This window comes from Rhipicephalus sanguineus, chromosome 10 (assembly GCF_013339695.2).
Source record: "Rhipicephalus sanguineus isolate Rsan-2018 chromosome 10, BIME_Rsan_1.4, whole genome shotgun sequence".
Taxonomy (NCBI): domain Eukaryota; kingdom Metazoa; phylum Arthropoda; class Arachnida; order Ixodida; family Ixodidae; genus Rhipicephalus; species Rhipicephalus sanguineus.
The window spans coordinates 150,000,435-150,021,940 of record NC_051185.1 but is presented as its reverse complement, the minus strand read 5'-3'; the positions used below and the strand labels follow the sequence as shown (position 1 = coordinate 150,021,940).

Genomic DNA, 21,506 nt, shown 5'->3' with positions numbered 1-21,506 from the left:
TTTCAATACGAGTAAAATGATACCAAATTTGGGATTTTTACTCGGCAACAACATGGAAAAAAACCCCGTAAGGCTGAGTGCATTGAGCAAAAATATCAAACTGAGAAAAACGCATTTGAAGTTTCAGACAACTGTAACTTTTGTGGAAGTGCAGCCACAGCACTAGTGGTTATATCATTTGATAGGTTTCTTCTTCACGAGAACAGCCATACCAAATATGTGACCATGACCTGCCAATGTACTGGCAAAATCTTATAAAGCCACATAGTGCACCCAGTACCAGAGTGATAAGCTCCACCTTTAGCAATTCATAGGCCTGTACCAATTCCTTGCAAGCTAAAGAAATACAAAATTTGTCTATGTATGTGGCTTTGCAACAGGCAAATAAAATAGACAGAGAGATTAAGTCTAAAAAGCAAGTGGGTTATTTATTAAACCAAAAATCAGTTATTATTGTCCAGCAATAGCACTTGGCTCAACAACAGGCAAGGGCTGTACTCAGGTTCCCCTGCTGGTTTGTGTCATTTTGAAAATCTGTGCTTGGTGTCACTACTGTATAAGTGCTCCTTTTGCAACTTCCAATGCCACTTTTTAACCTTCTCAAGGCTGTGGAGCACAAATCAATTTCCCAAAGTGTAACACGGCGTCTCTGCAATTCCGCTGTTGCCCTGTCAGGTCGTGGTTGAAGCGACTACCGTTGCACCCTTCTCGACAGTATTGGTGGCCCTAATTTAATGCATTTCACTTCAAATTACATTAATTATCTTAGCACCGCTATCACCAGCTACCTTCTACGAGAAACGCTTCTCGCGCGAGTCGCACCTATGATAATGAAGCACAGGCTTTGAAAGCTGCCTATACGCTCTGCCTTGAAAAAGTTCACTGCTTGAGCCGAACTCGGAATGAAGCACAAGCCCAAAGAACGTTTTTATCATGGATAAGTCCACGCGGATAAATTCTGTGCCATTTTCCTTGCCGCCGTTCACCAACGTCCAACGGCTTGAACTTCCGATGCTTCGTTGTGCGCTGCGATGCCAAGCACTCCTCCCGTCGCCGCATTTCCTGCGCACTCGGCAGTCCCGCATAGTATGCCATACGAATGCGGTTTCCAATGCCACTGAAGCGTTGCCTAACGATCCGATGGCTGCAGCTTGACCAAGGGGAACCGGGCGGTTCTCGTAGACTCGACGCTCCGGTAGCGACAAGTAGTTTCAGCATTGCGCCCTCGTACGCTTGGAGTGTCTTCTTTACATGAGAATCTCCGGATGTGCCAGCACAAAATAAGGTAACTGTGTGTCAGCGGGCCGCACGAACGCGATCGTAAGCAGAGGAAGATGACACTTGTAACAACACACGGGCACACGACACCGGCAGCATGGCAGCCATGAGCGCAGAACAAAAATACAAAAACAAAATGGCCGCCTCGGGTTGCGCCAGCCAATGGGAGGTGCAAAAGAAGGGGCTCGCCTCGCGCGCGCGCGCTCTGGCCAATGAGCGTTCTACAACCACCCTTCGGAAAAGTGCTGATAGCAGCCATTCTGTTGCAGCGACGCCATTTTGAAACGCCGCAAAATGTACACAAAGAAAACAGCTTCCAAACAAGCCAAAGATGGCGGCGATCAGCCAGCTGCTGCGCCCGCGGCGCGCGTGGGAAGTTTGAACAAATTTTGCCTGTTGAGATGCATTTTGTGGCTCCTGTGGCGTCTTAAAAATAAGTTTTAACCCATTTCCCGGGCGAAATCGGCGATAATATTTTGAGGGCAGCTGCTTAGGGGTGCAAACATGCCTAAAATGCGTTTTTCTCAAAACTGATTTTCTGTCCATTTTTTACTATTCTAAGACCCGCGTCCCCCCTTAACAGTGGACCCGTCTGTACAGTGCATTCGCATAATATCTATGAAAGAAGAAAGTATGGCAGTGAGATGTTGCAGCAGTGGGAATGACACATCGAAATGGCGAGCTAACCGACCGCCGCCTTGCCAAAAATGTTGCCGTCTGATACATGATCTCATGGCTGAGATGTGATCATGCGCTGCCCAATCACGGAAACCGCGGAAACACCAAAGCGGCTCGTGTAAGCTTGTCAACAATGATGCCCTGACTTTCACTTATTCTATGGTATACTAGAATAGTGAGGAGTGGGTCGTGCGGTTGTGAAAGAAGGGTTCTTTCTGCAGTTACCGCTTTGTTGTGAGGGCGCTGTCAACCACAGGAGCGCTGCATCAGCCTTGCCGACAGCTTTGCAGGTGGATTGCACGGCTGAATTTTGTATTGTTCCGTGTTACTGTATTGGTGTGCAGGCGTTTATCGTACTAATAACTACTTTACCACCCACTAATTACAAATTCTAGCTCTTCATTTCAGGGAAATTAATGCTTCTGTGAGGATGTCCACACGACCTTCATGTCAGCTCAAAAGTGAGCATTTCATTGCCGTGCTAGCCATCATGGTTTGTTTTTGCAGTGAAGCTTAATTAAAGGTGGTACTGGGTTAGTTGGTACTATATGTCGCACTTATAGCATAAGATAAACAGTGCAGTATCTTAGTGTTACGTAGGTTGCAGTGTTTATAAGTGCAGAGCACTTTAGGGGCCCAGGCTGTCGTATGCTGTTGTCCTCACTTGGTGTAACACAGGCAAAACTACGTATAACATAGCCATCTATACCATAGCCATGTATAGCAAGGGGGCGGGAAAGAGAAGTGAGGAGGAGTGACTTGAGTGTGATGATGGAAATTAGGAAGGGGGAGGGTAAAGCATAGCATAGCCATGTATGACGTTAGGGAGGCAGAACCACGTTAGGCATAGCCATGCATAGCAAGGGGTGGGAAAGGAAGGTGAGCGTTAAAAGTGATGCGAGGGTGAGGAGGATGGAAAGGAGAGGGTAAAGCATAGCATAGTGATGTATGGCGTCACGCAGGCAGAACTGTGTATAGCATAGCCATGTGTAGTATGGTGTAGTAAGGCTGGTGGAAGGGGAAGGGAGGTTGAGGAGGGGAGAGGGTGGAGCATAATATACAGTCGCCGACCGTTTATTCGGACTCTGCTGGAACCGCCGAAAAGTCCGAATAATCGGGAGTCCGAAAAAAAGGATTCACCTGAAAAGAAGCACTTTCATTGGCCCACTGGCCGGAAAAACATCTCAATGCGCTTCTGTATGCATGCACGCTTACGTGCCACCAAGTAGGCCTGTATTACAGCCAATGTTTGGCCACTCCTGTAGGTTGGCAATAGCACTGTTAACGGCCTACGCTAAATCCACATTTGATGTCTGTGGTGTGGGAGGCGCGTCACCATGGCAGTCACTGTCCACGTGTGCTGGTTCAAGTAGCTGACGGATGATCTCATTGCCCAACTAGGCGAAAACTCCCGAGCAACATTGGATTGAGGTCGGCCGCCTTCCACCTGGCGAATAATCGCAACTTTTTTCGCCGTCGTCAGGGCCTTGTAGTTGCCACGTTTCTTTAGTTCTGACGGCGCACATGGAATGGGTGGTGTCGGAGCCATTTCAGCAGATCAGGCCTCGCACGCCAAGCAACAAAAAAGGGAGTCAGACATGAAGTGCAGGACACATATCAGGCCTAGGCACAGAAACATCTGATAACGCAAACCCTCAAATGCCAAAAGGGAACAACATTGGGCTAGTTGGTGTTGCAGCGCTCGTGTTGTCATTCTCTCTTCGTCCGAGTTAGGATCCATGTCGTACTCCTACGCGCTGTCATTCGCCTCAAACGCCTTACCAAACTGACTCCGAGCTTGGCTTGGCTTGTACTGCTGTTCAGCCGCGGTAGCCGTTCAATGGATACTTGACTGGCTAAAGCCAAAAGGCGACTGTTGCTTGTAGCCAACAAACATAGCCTTCGAGATCGGCAATTTCTGTGTGAATTTTAAAACTGGCATGATCTCCAGCTGTAGGCAGTGCAACATTTCAGTGCTGGCAACCGAGCAGAAATATTGTAAACATTGCTGACAGCTTGTCGTGGTGCTCAACATTGCACTCGATCAGCCAGCTGGAGTTCGAAAAATCGATTGGCGCACTGAGGGGCGTCTGAATTTTCTGTCGAAAGTTTACATTACTTCAGTGGGATGAGTGGCAGTGCCGTGAAGGTGTCAGAATGAATGAGCATGTCCGAATTTTCAGCGTCCGAATAAATGGTCGGCGACTGTAGCTGTGTATAGTATAGTATAGCAATAAGATGGAAAAGTGAAATGAGAGTGAGGAGGAGTGGTCTGAGAGAGAGTTGGAGGAGGGGAGAGAGCACCACTGCATCACAAATGAAGGTTTTCTTTCCTGCCATGGAAGCCTAATAGTACCTGTGTCACACGGGCACTTTTGAACGGCCATCCAGTCGAAGGCCATTGAAACACCACAACTCTATCGACTCGATGGAGTTGTCGCGCTGCTACACGGCAGTTCTGAACAGCCGTTGAGTGGTTCAGGCATCTCGCAAAAACTGCGTGGCGCTGCGGATCTTTATTTTCGCATTCATGTCACCGAAAGTTACCCTGCTTCTGAAACATGTTTTTTGTTTTTGAGTGTATCGTTATGAAACTTTCACAGCTTATGTATTTTTATGCACTGATTTCAAACATGCAATAATTGTTCTAATACAATATGTAGTTTCGAAACTATTAAATAGTTTTTGTATTGTTAGGAGCACGCTTTATTTCTAAACTGTGAGAGTTATCAAGCAAATCAGCATTTCACAATAACCTGGAATCAATGCTGTATGTAATAAGACAAGAATGGATGTTCTAGGCCCGTTTGAACAAAAGTTATGGTATGCTGAACATTCCCAGCTTGATCCCAGTTAGACCGAGCTCAACATCGCTGACTTGCCAGGTGTTCAACGTACTATAACTTTTGTTCAAATGGGCCTAGAACACCCATTCTTGTTTTATTGCAAACAGTATTCATTCCAGCTTATTGTGGTATGCTGATTTGCTTTATAACTCTTACAATTTATAAATAAATCTTGCTCCCAACAATATACATGAAATATTTGATATTTTGAAAACAGCATAGTGTACTAGAAAAATAATTGCATATTTGAAATAAGGACATAAAAATACATAAGTTGCGAAAGTTTCATTAAAATGTACTCAAAAACAGACATATATCACAATTATGCCTGTTGTTTTTGTTTAAACATTTTAATAAAGTTTATTTGTAGTTAGCAATACATATTTAATTTTTAAGTTGTTGAGCAGCGAAACTGTGGCGAGTGATACACGGCAAGACGGCACGATAAAGACAAGCACGTTGCCGATGTCGAGAGTATGTGGCGTTCGCACATTTCAAGTGGCACGAATACTTTAATAAATAATTGATTGCACTCACATATACTGTTAAAGCAAACTGGTTAACGTTTTCTTTTTGTAATCGTGAGTATGAGCACACTGTGAACGAGAGAGCACGTTCGCGCTGTTTCCTCTTCCGTTGCTCAGTGGCCATCGAAGTTTCAATGGAGTTGTGGGGTGCTCCCTTGACTCGATAGACTATTGACTCGATGGCCTTTGAAACCGCCCATGTGGCAGCTTGTGCTTGACCATAGAGTCAATAGACTATCGGTTGAAAGCCCTTCCAAATGCCCGTGACACGGGTACAACAGGCTGCACTGTTGGAATGCCAGGGCGCACTCGTCTGTGAATGCGAGTGTTGCTGAAGGAATGCAGATCCTTCAGCGACGCTCACAGGCCGCGTTCGTCCTGTCTGCTTCTACTCTGGTGTCTCGTCTCAAGCGCAGTTCAAGTTCACCTAATATCTTTCCAACTAGCCCCTCAACACACGCTCCTTGAGTTCGTCGCTGAAGGACAGGTGAATCACTGCTCCGCACTTCCTACAGCTCTCACGTTGAGTGCAACTGCATGAATTTTTTTCCGAGAAGCTATATGAAACTTCGCAAATGGTCGAATTTCCCCAGAGCCACTACAAATTCTAAAACTCGGTAATGATATAGAAAAAAGTGTCCATCTTATCTCGACACCTGCTGACACGCTGTCAGACAGTAGCAATGAGGCGGTGCACTGCGTGGCTCGAGGGCTTACAGACTGAGCATCGGTTAGTCCCGCCTCAGAGAATACCGACGAGTGGGAGTGGGAAGATAGAATGACCACATTTCACGAAATTACAGTATACTAGAGCACTGCACGGGCCCGGGCCGGCCCGAAAGCCCGGGCCCGACCCGGCCCACGGGCCGGGCCGGGTAAGGGATTGTTGGATCGGGCCCGGGCCGGGCTCGGGCCCGTGATCTTCGGGCTCGGGTTGGGTTCGGGCCTGAGCCAGGCCCGTATTAGGCCCGGGTCTCATACGTATCTGTATAATCACGCTCCGGACACCCGACACGTCACGTCGACGGGGATCGCTAAAGAGGCCGCCGGCTGGTTCACTTCGGCACTCTAATAGACAGTTGTTTTGGAAGCCCTTAGTCCGGTCTCGCTTTAAGGCGTAACATTTTCAAAGATCGAAGGCGGTCACACGAAGACGACGAGACAGCCATCTTCAGGGAACAGCGAGGACGGTGGCTCGCTCTCTAACGGGTGTGCCTCGCTTTGACAGATCTATGGCACTGCGGTGGCGGTGACTCGGGGAAGAAGGGTGGGACAAAGAACGTTCTTGTTTTGAACACGAAAACGTTGTGTACGTTGGGTGCAGTTGCCTGCCGAGGAGTCAACACGACAGCTTTAATTTATGTAATGCTGCCCAGCCTGGTGTATTCCTGCCAGAAGCAGCTAGAGCACGTCTTTTTTTTTTTTCATTGCATTGTGCAATAGATGAAGTTTGCAGACTTGCTACTTTTACTCAACAGCCCTAGCTCGTACGCAATTGATGTAAAACTTAAACTAAAAATGCCTGCCATGTTTTTTTTTTTTTTTTTCAGTTTATGGAGGTATATATTGTAGTCGTTCTTTGAAATGCAAAAATAAGATTGCGTGGTTAGCACTGCGTGCGTACATGAAACAGCCAGCTATGACTCCAATTATATTTTATATTGCCCTGCAATTATTTCGCAAGAGTGTTACGGGCGTAATTAACTGAAAGTATACACAGTACCAGTGAAAGTCGTGACACTGAAAGAAGTTCCCAAAACAATCTCTAGAAAATATCTTGTGTGCGGCAGGTATCTTCACAATAACCGAAGGTTAGACAGTGCCTCCTTTATGCTCAAGGCATAACTAGCTGAAACAGGTCGGGTCGGGCCGGGCCGGGCCCAAACCTTTCGGGCCCGGGCCGGGTACGGGCCACATTTAAGAACACCGGGCCGGGCTCGGGCGGGCTGGAGCATGGCGTTTTCGGGCCGGGCCGGGCCCGGGCCGGAAAAATCGGCCCGTGCAGTGCTCTACAGTATACCATAGATTTCAGAGGCGTACATTCCCAACGCCTCACCCGAAATTAAGCAAGAAACAGTCTGTTGAATGGCGGCAGTTATAAACCCAATCCTACCCAAGTCCAGCTGTCATGCGCATAATACACCCAGATTTGTACACGACAGACAAGTGCAGACATTGCAACTCTATAGCCACCTTAGAGCGTATACTACGGGGATGTCCAGGCATAATAAACAGTAGCCGTGATTCAGCCTTAAACAGAGACAGCCTCTGGCACGCTGGGAGTCTGCATTGCTTAGCTCGGACTGGAGCACCAACTCTGAGCTGTCCAGAGAGCTGAGGAAGCTGCCAAAGGCCAGCGACCCTTGGCCGACGCCTAGGCGGGATCCAGGCCCATCCCACCAATTCGCAGGGCACTCAATAAAGTTATTTCATCAGATCTGATCATTGATGGTCTTGTCATCCGATTGATCCTCTGCAGCCTGACCCACCGAAGAGCAAGCGGCCCAGCCGCAAACACCGCCGTCGACCACGCAACCTGCTGGCCGAGTATGCGCGGCGTCAGCGGCGCCATGTCTGGCTCGAGACCCACATCTGGCATGCCAAGCGTTTCAAGATGGCCGACCTCTGGGGGTACCGCGTGCCGCTCCATCCAACGGACAAGGGCATCCGGGCAGCCTATCGGGGCAGTGCCAAACACGTCTTGCTCCATGTAAGCATGTTTTAGAGCTCATACTGATTGGTCTTTTCTGTTGTCTGCATTACAGCATAGTGAGGGTTGCATTATGGACACCACAAGGGGCAGAGAAAGGGGCAATTTTTTTTTTTAACAGTGGTGCTCTTTAAGTTTTTCATTGTGCCGAGTAGTGCGAACAGAAATTATGATCATCGTGAACAGGCACACGGTCACATTGTCCTCTTGCTCATCTTCTGCTTCACACCCACAACACGCGCGCGGATTTGTCCGGTGTGGAATGCAATAACTCTAATGAGTGAGAGGTCAAGCTAATTAAGCCAGACCTATGTAAAGACTACTTAAGCCAAGTCTCATTGAAGCAATCCTAATTAAGTCAGGACGAATTAAGCCAAGCCTGATTTAGTCATGACTAGTTAAGCCATTCCTAAATAAGTCAATACTAATTAGGCCTAGACTACTTCATTAAGCCATGACTAATCATTCTAGGACCAATTTAGCCATGACTAATTTTTAGCCCAAGCCTAGAAAAACAGGAAGAGAGAGAGGCTCTTTATTAGAAATACAGATTTTAGAAGCTAGGTTGATCACAAGTTCCACTCTTGACTCCAGCCTTGCACCACTAGTGCAAGCTGCCCTCATTTTTTTGTTGTCTTTTTTTGACAGGTCATTAAAGTAACAGTACCGAGTTTTAAACCGAAGTCTCAGCCATCAAATGCAATCTCATTACACTAGGCTTGTGCGAATAGTAAACTTTAGGTTCGAAGCGAATAGCAATTTGGTCAATAAGTTCGAATCGAATTCGAATAGTATATATCACATATTATAAAGAAAATGAGCATATTTATCATGACCCAACTAACCTGCACAATATATATATTCTTTAATTGAAACAAGGCAAGTGCAAATGTCATTCTTTTTGGTTCAAAGAGAAGTGGAAGCATCTTTGAATAGTAGCAGGATTTGACTTTTGGTAGAATGCAAGTGACAGCCTGTAAAATACATTACAGTTTAAAATTCACTACAGTAATACCTCGTTAACTCGAACTCGCATATCTCGAAAAATCGGCTAAGTCGAAGTTTTCCGCGGTACCGAACAATTTCCCATAGGTGCAATGTATTTATTGCCGTTTATCTCGAAGTATTTCCGTGCCCACTTTCGGTTATCTCGAAATTTCAACAGAGAATGGAACCAAAACTTCGCTGCCGAACCGTTTCACAAAATACTAGCGGCAAAATGTCATACGTTTCACAAGGTTCGCGCGAGGCTGCCGCGTTTACGACGAAGTGGACACTGTTCCCGAAAGTAAAGTCGGAACCTAGCGGCATACCAACTTTGTCGAGCAACCCTGTGTCACATCATGTGACGCTATAGACGTGCACATAAGCAGGCCCTGCAAAATAGCTCGGGTCGTACACGTTTTGTTTACCGTCAGAGATGCGATTTCAGCATTTTATTTACGCAAGGCACGTCGCGCGGATTTTTTCGTCAGCCGTGCGATGTGGTGAGGATAACGCCACCAAAGCAAAGCAAGTCGCTGATGCTGCAAAGAAAGGTAGCTCTAATCAAAGAAAAGGATTCGAGGCTCGAAGTTTCCGGACGTCAAAACGGCGCTGAATGTGTGGCATCGTGCGAGAGGAGCCCCTTCCAGTCACATCGACAGATAAGGCCGATTCTCTGGACTTAGCGGTGGGCTAAATTGACCTAGCCTGCAACATCGGCTGGTTTGACCATTTTCTTAAGCCAAACAACGTGGCGTCACGCACAGTGATCGCGGCAGCGTCGACGCAGCTACTCGATGGGTGACGACATCCGCCGAAACAAGAAACATGCTTCGCTTGATGCGAAATAAATTTGAGTGCAGCGGCGCGGATGATTGGCACATGCGATGTGTTAAGCAACTCGAGAAAGCTTTGCTAGGTGCAAGTGTTACTGAGAGGCAGACCAGCCTTAGTCGGTCTCTGTGCACTAAATAAAAAGGCAGTACCGAAAAACACAGCTGGTTAATAGCGCTGGTATGTCATTATTTTTCTTCAAAATCTTTACAAAGAGCCAGTTTGGCGCTCCTGTTAAGAAACTGGTCAGTAGGGATGACGTTTCTAGATAGAACTGAACTTCTCAATGGAATTTGCCCAACTTTGCTTATCTCGAAAATCTGCTTATCTCGAAATTTTTTCTGGTTTTTACTACTTCGAGTTAACGAGGTATTACTGTATACTTACAGCATATAGGCCGGTATAATGAGCTTTTAAGCTTAAAAAAATGATGAATCGATGTGAGGGTAATTTGTTCATTTAACCTTGAAGTGGGGCTTCATAGCAGTGCGGATTTCCTCTGGAGAGGTGTGTTCATGGCATAGCACCCCTCCACTGCAGTGAAACCACCTTTACAGGGGGTTACATGCGGTTTATATATGTCTATTTCTTCATTTCGAATACTTCGAAACTTAGAATACAGTGGAACTTCGATTATACGACTTTCAGGGGACCGCGCAAAATCGTCGTATAATCCGGGCGTCATATAATCGAAAAACCGAGAATATAGGCAGTGACGGTCATTTTTGCCCCACAACAGCGGGCACATAATGCCTAAGAACGTCCGCGGCACAAACGTACGCTGCTCCGAGGAACGTAGATTAAATTAATTGAAAAAATGACAACCACGCATTTTATCGGAGGTGTGAACGAACCTTTATTTCTCACCTTTTAAAAAAATCTGTGATTTTCTTCTGAGAGTTTGCCCAGCCACGACGCATCAGCTTTCTTTCGATAGCTGCAACATCTGGCAGCAAGTCGCCGATCTCATCGCGTGCGCAAGCAAACCGCCGAATGTGGTCGACGTAGCACAACACGTCCGCGTAAGTCGGAACGGACACGCTAGCCTCTGCAGCATCGTCCATCTCTTCCTCGTCGGAAGTTCCCGCAGTGTCGGGACGCACAGTTTCGATAATGTCATCCAGCGACACTTCACTGCACACTGCAACGTCGTCGTCGGCACCAACATAGTCCGCGAAAGATCCAGGCAGCTCCAGGCTGCCGAACTCTGGTTCATCGTCAACAGGCAGTGCAGCTTCACTGGTAGAACAAGCACCACTTCTATTAAAGCCGCAGTGCCTGAAGGAGTTGGCGATAGTTTCTGGCGTGACTGCGTCCCATGCACTAGCAATGTAGTGCATTGCGTCAAGCACAGAAAGTTTCTTATCCAACTGCTTGCGTTCCATGCCCGCCAGCCGACGCTGCACCAGAAACTTCCGATATTTCTGTTTCATGCACTTGATGACGCCAGCGTCAAGTGGCTGCAGCTGGCTAGTGCAATTGGGGGGCAGAAATACAACTTTCACATTTCTCAAATGCGACATATCTGATGGATGGCATGGCGCATTGTCAAGCAGAAGAAGAATCTTTCTGTTCTTAGCCCCCATTTTGGAGTCCAGCTGCTGCAGATATGTAGAAAACATAGCAGCCGTCATCCAGGCTTTCCGTTTGAACGTGTACTGGCACGGCAGCCTTTTCAAATTCTTGAAGCATCGCGGCTTCTCAAACTTGCCGATCACGAGGGCAGGAAGCTTTTCAGAGCCGTCTTCATTAGCGCAAAGCAATACGGTAAGACGCTCTTTGCTTCGCTTACCCCCGTGACAGCTCTCTCCTTTGAATGCCAATGTCTGTTCTGGCTGCATATTATAAAATAATCCAGTTTCGTCTGCGTTGAACACGTCGGACGGTTTGTATTCCCGTATCAATTCCGGCAGCAATGCAGTCCACTTTTCTACAGTGTCGGAGCTGACTGACGCGCTCTCTCCACAGCAGCGGCTGTACACAACTCCACTGCGTTTTTTAAAGCGATCCAACCAGCCATTGGAGGCTTTAAAGTCGTCAATGCCGCAGCGCAATGCAACTGTCTCAGCCTTCTCCTTCAAAATTGCGCCATCCACGGCGATTCCTGAACTGCGGGCCTGATGCAACCACTCAACGAGGGCCTTCTCCATGGCAGCATATTTGCCATCTTTCGCGGCCTTCCTGTTCAGGCCGAACTTTGCCGCATTTAGTAGGATGCTGTCCTTCTTCGCGAGGATCGTTTTCAGCGACGACTCGGGAATGTTCAGGTCGCGGGCAATGCTGGCCTTTGTTGCTCCGTTCCGCTTCTCTGCCTCCTCGATTATGCGAAGCTTTTCTCCGAGCGTCAGCCGTTTTCGGTTCCGCGACATTGCGAGACGCAGCACTCGCAACCAAAAGTTCGAAAGCTTCCTCGCACACCAATGACCGAACACAGAAAATTTTGCACGTGGACACAGCAGCTGCGGCGCAGCACAACCAACCGATGAGGCAAACACGTGAAGGAATGGCTGAATGGCAGCACGGCAGTAGGCCTATTCGATTTGCAAGCTTCGACCAATCGCGAGCGGCTAAAACGCCCCAGCCCTCTGGTAGCTAGACAGCGGCGAGTTCCGGTTCCCGCGGCTGTCGCAAACATTGGCTCAACAATCGCCGTTCAACACGTCCGGTATAACGACACGAAATGTAGTGAAAGTTATCGTATACTAGAAAGCGAGCTCGAGATTATCTGCCATGTTATCTACTCACAACGGTCACTGCGGTCACAACGGTCACGGTCACTACAAAACCACCCAAAAGAAGAGAGAGAGAAAAAAAAAAAGCGACAACGGAAGTGCGCAGTGCAATGCGACAAAACGAATGCGCTCCGGCTGGCTCCGGCCAACGTTGGCTCTGGCTAGCTATGGCCGACCGCGTGTCGAAAAATTGAAGAGGCCCTGTGGTGGCAGCGCGGATACGAACTCGGTTCCTCGGTTTCCCGACTTTTTTCGCCCGGCCGCAGTGTGTTTGCGTGCCAGCCCGCGTCATCGTAGGTCTTTTTTTTTCTCGGACAGTCCAGCAAAGCGTCGTACGAGGCGGGGCCGGCGTAAAATTGCGTCGTACAATTGAGGTTTTTAATACATTATTTCTATGGGGGTTTTGCCGGGACCAAGCCAATTCGTCGTAAAACGCGGGTCGTCGCAAGACCGGGGGACGTATAATCGAAGTTCCACTGTAATTTAAATTCGTTCCGAAGCAAATTTGAATACTGTAATACAGTCGAACCTCGTTAATACGTACCCGCTTTAAGCGTACTAACGGTTAAAACGTAGTTGCGAGGAATCCCCGACCGAGTCTCATAGAGGCTAATGCATTCGCTGATTGCTTAAGCCGTAGTGCTTCGCCCTACGCCTCCCGGTTAGTGCGTACCCAGCGCACCGCGATAACGTTTTGTGCCATAAAATTTTACTGTGCCGCTGAACTTCCCGACGCCACAATGTGCCGCCAAAGGTTTTCCGTCTTTTAGAGAAGCGCGTAGATCAGTCGATCACTGATTCCGACTTGCGCGCGATTGCGGCGACGCCTTTGCGGGTAAGCATCGGGAAAGAACGAAGGTGCGGTGGCGGCCATCGACGAACGCGCCACTCGTCAGCATGACTTATCGCCAACAACCTTATCACAATAAGCATCTTCAGATATCTGCTTGGGCACGCGTGCGGTGCAACACTGCTTTAAGCTTACTGCACGCTTTTAATAGGCGACAACCTGAACGCGCTGGGCTGCCGATCTCTGCCGCCTCGTTGTGCGGGGCCGTGTTCAAGCGCGCGCCGCTTTGCAGAAACGAAAGCAGCTCGCTGTTGCGGAGTTGAGCGTTGCTAGTCATGGGCGACGAGAAACCTCTTTGCATAGACGCTATCCCGCTAAACGCACGCGTATGGTTCACCATGCCTAGCGCTGTTGTAACCATACTGCACGCTTTTATTGGGCGACCACCCAAACGCGCTTCCGTCCGCTGCCAGGACCGCTAGAGCGTCGCGGAGTGCGCATCGCTTGCAGGAGTTCGTCATCGCCGCATTAACCGAACAAGCTAATCTGTGCTCATCGCCGCATCTGTGCACGATCTGGAGCGAAGTGGGTACGAAGAACACTCCCACGACAAATGTGCACGTGCGGTACAGCAAGCGGCCCGGCAGTGACGGCTTGAGCCGAGAAGGCGACACACTGCACACAACTAGCCAGCTATCGGCTCCATGCAGCCGTATCGCGTTTCACTGGAACTGCGTCAGTTTTCGTTTAGTAGCAGATCGCGGTACAGACGCTCACACATATATCGCGGAAAGCCGACACTGTCTGTTCTGTCGCTACGTCGGTCACTGCGTATACTGGACCCTTTAATAGTTCCGAAATGCTCCTTGGCATCGCCACTGCACACTGTCGGCACTATCGGACGGTCGTGCGAGAGTACCAGAATATTTTCTCCAGTTTGGCAAAGAGAAAGAAAAGGCTTTGCAGTGGGTACTTTAGGCAATATTTGCTGTGGCACTGTATTTATTTCTTTGCTGGCGGCGATGGCGTACGCGAGGAGATGCAAATTTTTACTTGGTGGTTAATGCGTACTACCGTTTAGTGCGTGGTTATGCGGCGTTCCCGGCAGGTACACATTAACGAGGTTCCACTGTATTCGTTCGAATATTCGCACAAGCCTACATTACATAGTTGATGCAAGAACAATTGAGCAGCTAGCATCTAATCATTAAACATTTTATGGTAAAGCATCGTTAATATATACTGTGAAACTGAGAATATCTAATTGAGACAGGAAAGTATCGCGCAGCTAATGCCACCTAGAAAATACAGTATTGTATCAGCTACTAGCCACACCAGTAGCCAATTGAAGTACAGGAGCAGAAGCGTTGCCACTAGAAACGCAACGCTCCGAGGCGTGCTGGTCAAATGCATCACGAATTATTGGAGAATGTATGCGTCGTTTTCCAATAATTGGTGCTCTCTCGATCGTGCGCTTGTTGGCGATGAGCCGTTTCTGATCATTTGTCGAGGTGACGTGTCATTTCACGTTGCCACATTTCTATGTTGCCTGGATATGAACGCATGACCATTGTCGTTGCCTGTAGCACCTGAATAGTTCTGCTGTGTGGATGAAGGAGGGAACACTGTGCAATGCGATAGAGAAGAAAGAAAAGTAATAGCTGAAGGGCTCCTGAATTTTCAGTTCTAACAATCCCTTACTCTACAAAACATCTCCTACGGATTTGAGAGCTGTTGTTCATGCATTCCACTTTTGCACTCTTGAATCTCCCCACTTTCATGTGCTTTAGTTCCTTATTTGTTAACTACTAAGGTCTGCTGGGCAACAACTCTTCATTTTCTTTTCGCTCACTTGTGCAGGACTTGTCCTACTACAACTGCATCGAGCTGATCGGCAACGAAGAAATGCTCGTCTCCAAGCTGGCGCTCTTGACGAACACAGACGCAGGTTAGTGAATATGTTTGCGCACCCTTTATTTGGTGTGGTGCTGTGACAACCAGTGATGTGACTGCTGCGCCCTTCACACTGAACTGCACCAAGAGGTGAAACCTGCTACATTTCACGCTAAAAAAATCACGTGATTTGTGTAGAGCGTGTGCCAATACATTATTGCGGTCTTTTAGGGGGGAAGGAAGACAGCAGATGCTTGAAATTAATATTTAATTAGGTCGCTGCTGTAATCTTTAGTCCTCGGAGCAGACAGGTGAATTAGGTGTCGTTGAAAAGTCTCTAAAGACCAGTAACTATGTACTTGATAGAAAATATTAGTATTGGCCTAAGCTAATGGAGATGAGAAAGTAAGTCGTATTTGTCATTGCTTGGTGACATCCGGGAAAGCCGGACGAGTCGTCCGCTCTTCTGCCACAGTCTTTATGTCCCGCATCAACGTTTCCGAACGCTCGATGCGAGAGAGCCGTAATCTATTCTGCGCTTTGCTGGTATCAGCGGCGCTCATCACGAGATGCGAATTTGCAAGTGGTAGTTGGCACGTAGTTAAGTGAGGTTTTGCGGCAGGTACTGAATGTATTTGCGAGAACCTGGGCGCGCACCAAAATGCCTGATAAGTGTACTCGGAGGCATTAAAGCTATTTCGGATGTGGCTGTGGCGATTTGACCGCTTTAGCGGAATAAAAAAACATGAATTCAGTTTTTTCAGACTGCCCGATTTCTCGGACAATTTTACGGTTCTTAGGGAGCCTGAAAAATTGGACGTTGACTGTATTGTTATTTTAACAATCTCCCCCTGCAGGTCTCACATTTGGAGCCAAGTCCTACCTTCCTGGAACCTGCGAAGGCACGGTGGTGTTGTACCACTGTAACTGCTACCCATTCGGCGCCATTGGACCGGCAAAATTTCTCTGGCGTGCCCTTGCCAGTCAGAACGACAACAACAATCACAAAGAACAATCGCCAGCTGTGGATTTGGGTGCACCCCACCATTCACGAGGAAGTGACCGAAGAACTGGTGTCAGTGTTTGAGCTTCAACGGGTGCAAGCAAGGAGTGGGGTGACTGCAGATTCGAAGGTACGAGACAGTGACGTTAGTGTTCAAACGCCCAGTGAAAGAACTTCAGCTTGTGATTCGAAGCGTGTAAAGTTTGAAGACTCGAAACCCAAGTTGAAGGTAGAAGCAACGGATAGTTTCGGTTATAAACGAAATAACCGAGCCTGTCGGCCATTGGCGCAGTCGACGGTTTCCGCAGACGAGACGAAGTCTAAAACGGAAAGGACAGGCAACCAAAATCCAAGAGGGACAGAAGCGTACGTCGTCGAAGAATCGTAGGGAGTCATCGAAAAGAAGAAAATCGAAGAAAGGAAGGCATCTGCTAGGGTTGCCAACGACAAAAAGGAGCCGGAAAAAGACGAGGCCTCGATTTCCGAGGTGGTGCAGCTACCAGTATACACGAATGGGTCGGTGACCATGGTGCAGCTCAAGGAACAGATGGTGAGGTTCTCGTTGACGGGTCCGCTGGCAACGGGAGTTGTCCTCAACGCGCTCGTGCCTTCCCGGGAGGCTTCATCGCCCAAGACGGAAGCCTGGTGGAACAAGCGCACTGAAGAAAAGCAGGCTCAGGAGGCGGGCTGGGAGATGGTGCAGGGGGAAGACGCCGAGTGTGAGCAAGTGCTGCTGCCCCGGGTCCTCGGGCGGACAGTCAGGGACCCACGGATCCTGTTGCCGGCCAGCAAGACCAAGGTGACTGGCCACTGTGAGCACCTGATGAACTCCGGCTTACGATTCTTTGCTTAGCCAGTCGTGCATTAGCCAGAGTGGAACTGAAAGTTGGGGGGAAGTTCATGTCGGCCTGCATTTGTTAGACAGCATTTGATTTGCCTTTACCACATGAACCAATTCATTAGGTGCTGCTCCCCACTGCTCGTTACAGCGGTGCAGGAGTTGTCCCCTCAGCACTGCTGCATTCGTTTAGAAAAGGGCGGGACTGGTTCACAATTTTTAACAGTAATTTTTACAGTAATTAACAGTAATGCATTGGTATGTGTACTCGACCACATGAGCATGTAACTTCATGTAGACCTGCAACACTCTTGAGTCGACGTAACATGTTGCGTGTGTAAGGCATGACTGCTAGGTTTTTCTTCTGATGCCTCTAATTTGCTTCAGTTTCTTGTTTATTTTTTGCAAATTCTTTTGACCCATTTTACCTATTTTTCAAAGCTACTTGACTCTAGATCATCTGGGCAAGCCGTGGCTTGAAGGCCAAAGGCATTGCCAGTGGTATTCTGATATAAGTTCAGTGAAGCTGATTGCAGCTAGGACACAAAAATTGCATCTTTGACTACCTTCTTATTTATTTATGTATTATTTTATTTATTACATACCTGCATTGCCCCAGTGGGCATTGCAGCAGGTGGGTCACAGTCAGAAAGAAACAGGGATCACACACAAAGCATGGTAAAACACATCGTTGTCCAAAATTGTCACAATGTCGGGCGATAGAGCATTCCATTCTCTTATGGCTCGTGAAAAAAAAAAAAAAGAATACCTGAAGACGTCACCTCTGAAAGGAAACTCGTGGACCTTCAGGGCATGGTCGCGTCTCGATGACACATAAGTGGGCAACTTGATGTATCCTGCTTGCTCAGTGACGGTTTTGAAATGGTGAACAGCGTGAAAAAATTTCAAATTTTTCCGCCGGTCTTATAGTGCCTGCCACGATAATTTGTTTACTTTCCGTCATGCTTAATGTTCTACTATATCTGTTGAGTACAAACCTCGCTGCCTTATACTGCACATTTTCAAGCTGCTCCGTGAGAAAAGCTGTGTGCGGATCCCAAGAAATACAGCTCGGACCACTTATAACGTAACCGCTTACAGTGCGGTACCGGTTATAATGTGGTTTTTTCTGACTCCCGTTTACCCTCCCATAGAACTCCATGTATACGCATACCACTTATTGTGTAGTCCCCCGAGATGAAAGACCGGTTATAATGTGGCTGCCGGAATGTTCTCAGAGATGCGAGGGAGCGAGCGTGCTTCTTAGCAGGGAGAGAGCGGCGACGGCGTTACGAAGGAGGAGGGGACGCGGAATGAACGAACAAGGAGCGAGGGGAGAAAAAAAAAAAGCGATGGCGGTGGGAGGCAGCAGCCCGGCGTGGGTGCGTGGTGTGAGGAGGCGGAGGGTTGTGTGGCCGACGGAGAAGCCTTTGCCCCCTTTACTTCGGTCGCTTGACATGCGCGCTCCACCACGTACGGGCGCCTGCGTTCGCATCAAGAGCGCGTTACCGCTGTTTGTCTCCGTCGGGAAAATAGTTGCTTCGTCGTAGAGCGCAGGTATTGCGTGTGCAACCTTGATTCCCCCGCAAGTAACAATTGCTTTGAGATGCGATTGAGCTTTCGCCTTACAAGCTTGAAATACTTTTTCAGGATAGTTGCCGCGGCTATTCTCCCTACCGCGAACCGAAACTTCGTTTCACGCTTGATGCCCTCGGTTTAGCTCGCGAGTGCGATCTCTTCTACGCCCTATCTCCGGGGAAGCTTCTCACGACGGCATCACGGCATGCCAAGTTGCAACGCGCACGCTAGGCCTAACAAGCGTTAGCTGCCATGTCAGCGGCCGCGGACTACAGAAGTTTGTGCCACGTCAATGAAAGATTTTGCAGTTGTTGCATTTAGAAGGGGTGACTTACATCTTTAACGAAAACGCGGAAGTGCGTGTGAAACACTCAAGTGGTGGTTTGTGGTCGCCACCGTTTTTGACATTGTGCTATAGTAGTGATAATAATTGCTATAATGCTATAGTAGTGATAATAATTGTTGGGGTTTAATGTCTCAAAACTATGATATGATTATGAGAGATGCCGTAGTGGAGGGCTCCGGAAATTTCAACCGCCTGGGTTTCTTTAACGTGCACCTAAATTTAAGTACACGGGCCTCAAGCACTTTCACCTTCATCGAAAACCGCGGCCAGGATTTGATCCCGTGTCCTTCGGGTCACCAGTGGAGCACCACTAGAGCACTATACCACCACGGCGGGTAACCTTCAAGTAGCATGGTTCAAAAGAGGCTTGGTTTAGCTGAAACAAGAGCAAGAAACATGGCTGCCTCCATGACAGTTTGCAACAACGCCTTGCTTCGTTCCAGTGTGCTGGAGAGGAGCAGGATTTAAAGGAACTATTGAGAATTTGATTTTGTTCCTGCTGTGGTTATTTGTACTGTGATTTTCATTTTATTGTAATCACTGCATGTATATCTTTCACGTGTCTTTGAGTCAAACATCATTTGTTGGACTTGACCATGTTTCGTTAACTTGGGACTATTTCTTTTCACACTATTTAGTAGCAGTTGTAATAATTAAGTGTAATTATGCAGGCCCACCAGACGGGTGTGCCGGGCTGCCCCTGCTTCCACAGGCAAGTGATTCCGCACTGTGGGACCCACTACTGCGCGATGCAGTGTCGTCCCAGAAGATGCCAGAGGCTGAGCTGAACAGGCTGAGATCGCAAAACCCTACACCTGGTAAATGTGCACTTCATACTCCTCCTCTTAATTAAAGAAGTAGGGAAGGAGCGTTGTGTACAGTATTTCTTATCAGAACTAGACTAGGAAAGCACGTTCACTTGGTACGACTCTTTTCAATGATCTGTGACGTGTTGGCCCCACAAATATGCTCCAGTTATGTGGTGATGCTATTCATTTAAGTGAATCTTCAATATGGAGTGTTTTTTAAGCCATGCATGTCTATTTTTGCACTCATTTTGTTTTTCTATACTGTCTACTGTATCCATTTTGGTACTGTGTGCGCTAGACAGCTTGGGAAAAAATATGTACTAGTACATAATCTCTGGAACTTTAAAAACGTGAACCGGAGCTGCCCAGTCTCCTGAAGCTGCAACTAACTCCCAAATGGTTTTAATTTTTACATTAAACAATTAGTACTGATGCATATTTTAATATCGTCACATTGTTATGTGCCTGTTGTATTAATTTGGAAGTTGTAGCTGTTGACGCAATGCTGTCTCTAGCTTCGGGATGGGAGGCCCCTCCTCTGGCCGTCATCCCCACATGGACAGCTAAAGCAAACCCGTCCTGTGTTATTCAACCATCTCGGTCCTTGTGTACGTGGACCGGGGAGGTCAAGCGCACAGGAACAGGCGTGATTACTGTGAAAATGGAAATGGTGCCATTTATACCCGTGTTTACGTGAATGTGGCAATGCAGTTTATTTCCATTACCGTATTTACTCGAATCTAACGCGCACCTTTTTTCCGGAAAAACGAGCCCAAAAATCGCATGCGCGTTAGAATCGAGTACCGAAAAAAAAAAAAACTCGGTTATCGTATTGCCATCGACATTTCAAAATGGCCGCCTCCTACGATTTCTGCCATTTTTTCAGTTCGTACGTGTGCTGAGGAGATTGTCATCCCGTTCTGCGTTCGCATCGACGGCATGGAAGTGCCGACTCCAAATACTCGACGAGTGTACCACGATGCCGCATTTAAAAGAATAGTTATTACATGTGCAGAGAGACGGACGGAAATCGGGCCGCATCGCGGTCGTTCGGATATAGTTCGGAGTTCCCGAAACGTGCGTGCGAGACTGGCGCAAACAGAAGCAGAAGATTTTTTACAGCAAAGCTTCACGAAAAGGTTTCAGTGGACCAAAGCAGGGCCGGTTTCCCGAAATCGAAGAGTGTTGACAGCGACAAGGAGTTGTCCGACAGCGACGAGGACTGATCCATTACGCGACTCGTATCGCCGCCGTAGTGGTGGCAGTTTTAGCGGCAAGGCCCGCTTTCTGACTTTTTACTTTTTTTGAAACTTTAGTTCTTTAAAACCCAAATGCATGTTCTTCTGAATGTGCGAAGTTTGACTCCTACGGACTTTTTTTGTTCTTTTCTCTCACGAAAAATGGGTGCGCGTTACAATCGATGTATTACTTTTTTTTTTGGTCGCGGAAAACGGGTGCGCATTACAATCGAGGGCGCGGTAGAATCGAGTAAATACGGTAATGTGGTTTTTCTAAGGCCTTGGATGGTGCTCCATGCATTTCTATGGGTGACATTTCTATGCCAGGTGGCAAGTGATGCCCCATAGGTGTATTTGTATTTCAATAAAGTATCTATTGCAGGGAAGAGGTTGTGTTCTTGTTGGAATAAATTGTAGCATAT

The 21,506-nt window shown here is 47.7% G+C and overlaps 1 protein-coding gene across 1 annotated transcript in view; it reads left to right on the top strand.

The window, feature by feature from the left end:
* Positions 1–21,506, top strand: part of LOC119372581 (ribonucleases P/MRP protein subunit POP1-like) — a 47,257-nt gene that overhangs the window by 4,582 nt on the left and 21,169 nt on the right. Inside the window, 5 exon segments of the mRNA XM_037643059.2 lie at positions 7,809–8,039; positions 15,240–15,327; positions 16,130–16,275; positions 16,277–17,087; positions 19,709–19,855. Of these exon segments, the coding sequence (XP_037498987.2) occupies positions 7,809–8,039; positions 15,240–15,327; positions 16,130–16,275; positions 16,277–17,087; positions 19,709–19,855 (1,423 nt within the window).